This window comes from Notothenia coriiceps, unplaced genomic scaffold (genome assembly GCF_000735185.1).
Source record: "Notothenia coriiceps isolate Sejong01 unplaced genomic scaffold, NC01 NC01_scaffold00020627, whole genome shotgun sequence".
NCBI classification, from domain to species: domain Eukaryota; kingdom Metazoa; phylum Chordata; class Actinopteri; order Perciformes; family Nototheniidae; genus Notothenia; species Notothenia coriiceps.
The window spans coordinates 6,332-11,965 of record NW_011353328.1 but is presented as its reverse complement, the minus strand read 5'-3'; the positions used below and the strand labels follow the sequence as shown (position 1 = coordinate 11,965).

The 5,634-nt window shown below is 41.9% G+C and overlaps 1 protein-coding gene across 1 annotated transcript in view; it reads right to left on the bottom strand.

Moving 5' to 3' along the window:
* LOC104952844 (contactin-associated protein-like 5) overlaps nt 1-5,634 on the bottom strand; it is a gene marked incomplete at its 5' end in the record, with an annotated part of 13,889 nt that overhangs the window by 7,785 nt on the left and 470 nt on the right. Inside the window, 2 exons of the mRNA XM_010779757.1 lie at nt 4,218-4,491; nt 4,676-4,680. Coding sequence (XP_010778059.1) covers nt 4,218-4,491; nt 4,676-4,680 — 279 coding nt within the window. The remainder of the gene's footprint in view (nt 1-4,217; nt 4,492-4,675; nt 4,681-5,634) is intronic.

Sequence of the window (5,634 nt, the reverse complement as noted above, 5' to 3'; positions counted from 1 at the left end):
AGTTCGTCTATTAAAAAAAAATTTTGATTATTTGTGGGTCATACTTGAATTAAAATATCGGGAATAATCTTTAGTAATATCTATTTACGACCGATTTTCGGCTTAAGATACTAAATAAAAGACCAAGAGGTAAGTAAGATGACTTCGGCTTTCACCCTCGACCCCGCGAATTTCCCCGCCGTATGGAAGACCACTCGCGTGTAATGCCCAAAGAAGACGAGACCTGTCGGCCCCGTACCTCCCATATTAGACACTCCAAAGCGTAGAGAGTTTTTAAAGCCCGGTAACAACAAGAAGGACGCGGTTACTCGTCGAGAGTATCCTTCTTGCTCCTGGGGCGGGAAGGGGGTGCGACATAGGTCAAGAATAAATATCTCACCCTTGATTCTTTCCCCATGTTAGTTAATGAGAAAAAGTCTTTCTGGGCCGGGTGACGTCACGGACTGATACGGAAATTGTAGTACCGCCGTTCGGACACAACGAATATTTTCATCAGAGTCCGGCGCACTTCCTGGGGGCTTGCCTGAGTGCTTGTTGCTATCGAGGCTAGCTAACTCAGCTAACCTCGTCACATTGGAAGGAATCATGTGATCACAATTTAAAAATAAGCCGATAAAACGTTCAATTAACAGCGACTCTTGGCCAACTTTATAATCCCCGTATGTCACAAGCACTCTGCTCTCAGCTGTGTTTTTTAAACTGCAGCGCGTTTCTCCTAATGGCATTTTGGGCCATTATAGCACCTTTTTGCTATGTTAAAGTTTTACATTTAGTTTTTCCAACTTTTACACGGGTGAATGACTTCTTTGCTGGCAACCGACTGAGTAGAGCCCATATTGTAACCCAACATTTTGATGTGTGGCCCTCTCTCTGAATCCTCTGAAAGCCGCGCTGCACGCTGACTGTCTCGCTGACTGTCTGGCTGACTGTCTCGCTGGCTGCCTGTCTCGCTGGCTGACTGCCTCGCTGACTGTCTCGCTGAGTTTCTGAGGAATAAATCCATCACAGTTGACTTTGGTCGCAGAGCTTTTTGTGAAACCACCGAGAGATGATTTCTGCACATACCTGCCTCCTCTGGTTTTGTAAGATCTGTCCCCCTGCAGTCTGACTTGTTCTCCTAATCTGACTTCCACACACTGTGAACAGGTTTTTCATATTTTCGGACTCAGCTGGACTCTTCTGTTCTGCACATTTCGTTATCCAGAGAAAGTTTCATTTAATTGCAGTCCTGAAATAAAACTGAACTCTATTTCGCACTGCGTTTTGAGATAACTGTGTGAACGTTTCTCCATCAGCATGTCATTTTCAGTGGATCTTTAATTGGTCTTTTGTGCGCTGAGACACAGAAATACAGAGATTTAACGGACACTTTTAAATGACTTTTTCACGCTTATAGAAACCAATCAATCTTCGCTTTAAATCAATCTGTCTGGCCAGAAATATTTAGCTAAACATTTTTCTTTTTGATGGATTTTCTTTACCCATAATGTCACATTTGCAGGCTTTCAGCAGGGTATCGCTCATCAATGACATATTGAGTGTAATCTTTGACTCTCACAGTTAAAAGAAGTCCAATAAAAAACAGGTTCAGTACCTCCAATTAGAGCCGAGTCAGTCCTGATGGCATTGACTAAAGGTTGACCTGAAGCCACTACACCAGAGTGATCTACGGCAGAGAAAGGCAGAAGGAGAGATTGAGGAAGGAAAATGAGTGACCAAGAATGAAAAGAGGAGATGTGAGAAGAATAACAGAAAAGCAGAAATAAAGTAAGAAGATATGGAGGGAAAATAAGAGCAGAAAAAAAGAGACATTTAGAGACAAAATCATCATTCAGAGCAGACAGGAGGAACAGCACCAGCTCTATGGAAGCAACATGAAGCTGGAGGAAGACGACTCAGAGGAGAGGCACTGGGAGCTCCCCTCTGGTGTCAACATTAATTATCTCATCAGGCACATTGTCACGAGTCTCCTCAACAACGTGTGCATACTTAATGAGGCCATTACACAGTGAGAAACAGCAGCTCCTACCAAGGGAAGATAAGCTCACAAACAAACAAAGGGGAAATAATGGCACACTTGCAGATTTGTAAGCAAACATCATTTCAGGGGCACGGTTCAACGTTTTTTTTATTTGAGCCAACCTACAACCACACATTTACTACAACATAGTGTTAAAACCAGTGCAAATTCACAAAACCTGGGACTAAAGAAGCGTCCATACAGAGTGCCTATTGTCCTCCATACTGAACAAATCCAGTACTTTGGTGTAATGATAGACCATCTGCTATCCAGGGAAAAGCACATTGAATATATCTCTAAAAGGACAAAACAACGATTTTATTTTCTCCGCCGCCTTAGGTCCTTTGAGGCGAGTAGACAAATCCTTATTGTTTTTCACATCTGTGATTATAAGCGTTCTACAGTATTGCAATACTACATGGTACACGTGTTTGTCTTTTAAGTGAAAGCTGCTCCACCAAACAAGTAACTCTATCAGCCATAACTACATATTAGAGCTGGCCAACAACATCTCCTCTGACCCAAACCATCTTGAGCAGCGAATGGGAATTGTTGCCATCAAATGACAAACACAGGGTCCCAGGATTTATACAATTAGACCAGGGGTGTCAAACTCAATTTCATCGCGGGCCACATCAGCATTACACCACATTAGACTATATAAATATACATATATAAATATGTCATAAAATAATGTATTATATGACATTATTGCCTCTGAATTGGATTGTTATCGTATAGGGTAATAACTTCATAATCAACTGCATCTGAAAGCAGAAGTCCAGGGCAAATAATTGCAAGTCTCTTTCAGTGCGCATGTCACAAAATGAGATGCATTGTGGGACATGTAGTTTATGGGCAACGTGCTTCTGTATTACATTACATGTTATCCAAAGCGACTTACATACTCAATACTGTGGGCAATCCCCACAGGAGAAATTTGGGGTGAAGTGTCTCAGGGACACAACGACATGCTGACTGCAGTGGGGTTTGAACCTGTGGCTCCTGATCCCAACACCAAGGCTCTATCCACTGCGCCAAACGCCTCCCAGTAAACCGGCATGTAACCATATAATAAACGTATTATATTCTTTGCAAGCTCTCGCGGGGCCACATAAAATGAAGTTGCGGGCCGGATTTGGCCCCCGGGCCTTGAGTTTGACACCCCTGATTTAGACTGAAACACTCCTTTGTGCTAGATTCAATCTTCTGAATGCAGTCTATCAAATTATGTTATGTTAAAAGTCTGTTTCCTTGTTTTATTTTTTTGGTATTTGCCCTTGTTGATGTCACAAATGGAGCTGCTGTGATGCAAGAAATATCGCATCATATCGTCTCATATGACACATTCATGAATTCAAGCACACACAACCATCAGTCGTCCTCCATGCCAACTTTCAGCCTCCTTAGTCAAAAGGTGGGGAAACGGACTGATAGAGAGCGCTAAAAAGCTGTTGTCGATGCTAAAAGAAAAGTCAGCAATTAATGATTGGGCTTTTGGGAAAAGACAAGAGCAGTGACCTTTAAAATAATAAGAAATATCCTCTGTGTTTTAATCTATTTGCTGTGAGTCAGGTGACTCGAGGGATGCATTTATTCTTGCATTCATTATGTGCAATTTTTTTGGATCAACCAACTTTACAGCCGTTTCCCAATTCAGTTTTGCACTGAGAAGAAGGTCACTGTTGAGCCCCTGTTGTGTATTAAAGTAAACTTTTCCTCCGAGTTGCAGTGACTCAGCAGATAAACAGTGGGGCAATCAGCAGCTGAGCAGCGATTTCTCCTTCGGGGAGTCGGAAGAGGCCAAGAATAAAAGTTACAGGATATTATTATGGACTGAAACATGTGTCCAAATGACTTCTAATTGTGCTTCATAACAGCTGGATGTTCGGTCTCTACCCACGGCAAAATGTCAAAGTGTCCTTGGGCAAGTTACTGAACTCTACTTTTCTCCTCGAGGCATGTCAATGGTTTTAAAGTGTATGTAATTCACTCTGGATGAAATAGTCAGCGAAGAGAGATGTAATAATAAGCAATCTAAATGTAAACAGACATAAAAACCTTTGTATCTCTTTCCCAATTGCACTAATGGAAGCCAAACTTGAAAACAACAAATAGTACACTGAATGAATGCAACAATCTTGCACGGGTCAGTCCAGTAAAACTAAACGAACCTAACCATGTGGTCCTCTCCTACCTGACAGGTGGTGTGTGTTCTCTGCTGCGTAGGGATTGGCTGCAGCCGAGGAGCCACAGCTGGACTGCAGTAAAGGTCCGGAGATGGTGACGGGGCTGCTGTCCGGGTGCAGCAGAGCAGCTTTCAGAGGGCTGATGGAGTTAAAGCGGACCACCGAGAGACAGCCGGAGAAACCCAGAGACGCCAACCTGGACAGATCTGGATCCAGATCCTCCGAGTCTGGAGAGGGAAGGGTCAAACACTTTAAAAAAAGATTACTGTAACACTTCGATTTCTGCCACCTGTTTTATGTCTTGTCCTTATATGTTTCTTTGTTAAGCGACCTTGGGTTGATGAAACGCGCTATATAAATTAAAGTTATATTATTATTATTATTACTGCAAGTGTTTTCTGACAAGATTTCGTATATTATATTTATTCCTTTTTAATGCAATGTGTTTCCTAGTGACAGTTCAAACCAGCTCTGGAACAAGGAATCATTTTCTTCACACATAACTGGATCTCAAATGTTTTTAAAAACAACTCACTTGGTTTCGTTATTTTTCAGATTCACGTGACAAATATGCTTATTCACTTTCTTGCCAAGAGGTATTTGTAAAAGATAGATTATTTTAGCACAGGGACTGCAAACAGGGGACAAAGGCTATTAAGTATTCTGTTGTAAAGTAACAAAATGCTCGCAAAATAAATAAATAAATAGTAAATAAATCAAAGCATAAAACCTATGCATTGTGGTTTTATAGGTGCTGATCGTAGCTTTGTAATTAAGGTATCATGAGAAACAATTTTAACTCTCTGCAAGACTCTCTCATCCATACACTTAGTTAGTGTATGTGGGAGGCTGTGGCGCAGTGGAGTAGTGTGTTGGTGTTGGGATCAGGGGGGCACAGGTTCAAACCCCACTACAGTCAGCATGTCGTTATGTCCATGAGACACTTCACCCCAAATTGCTCCTGTGGAGATTGCCAACAGTATTGAGTACGTAAATCTCTGCGGTCCTGCCTGGGTCTCGTCATGCTGCCTCCCTGAAGGCTCCCACAGGATTGGAGATTCATCTTCTTATTATAGACACATGCATTTCCTAACATTTGGACTATCTATGCTGTAAAATGTATTATCTTTTCAATTTACACACGGCATCTATTGCACGTCTGTCCGTCCTGGGAGAGGGATCCCTCCTCTGTTGCTCTCCCTGAGGTTTCTCCCATGTTCCCCTTTAAACTGTGGGTTTTCTCCGGAAGTTTTTCCTTGTACGATGTGAGGGTCTAAGGACAGAGGGTGTCGTATTTTCTCATACTGATATTCTGAACAATCTGTGCTGTTGTATTAGCTGTAAAGTGTCTCTACTGTAGGCTATTTTTATTATATGTACAGCACTTTGGCTCGACCAAAAATCGTTTATAAATGTGCTATATAA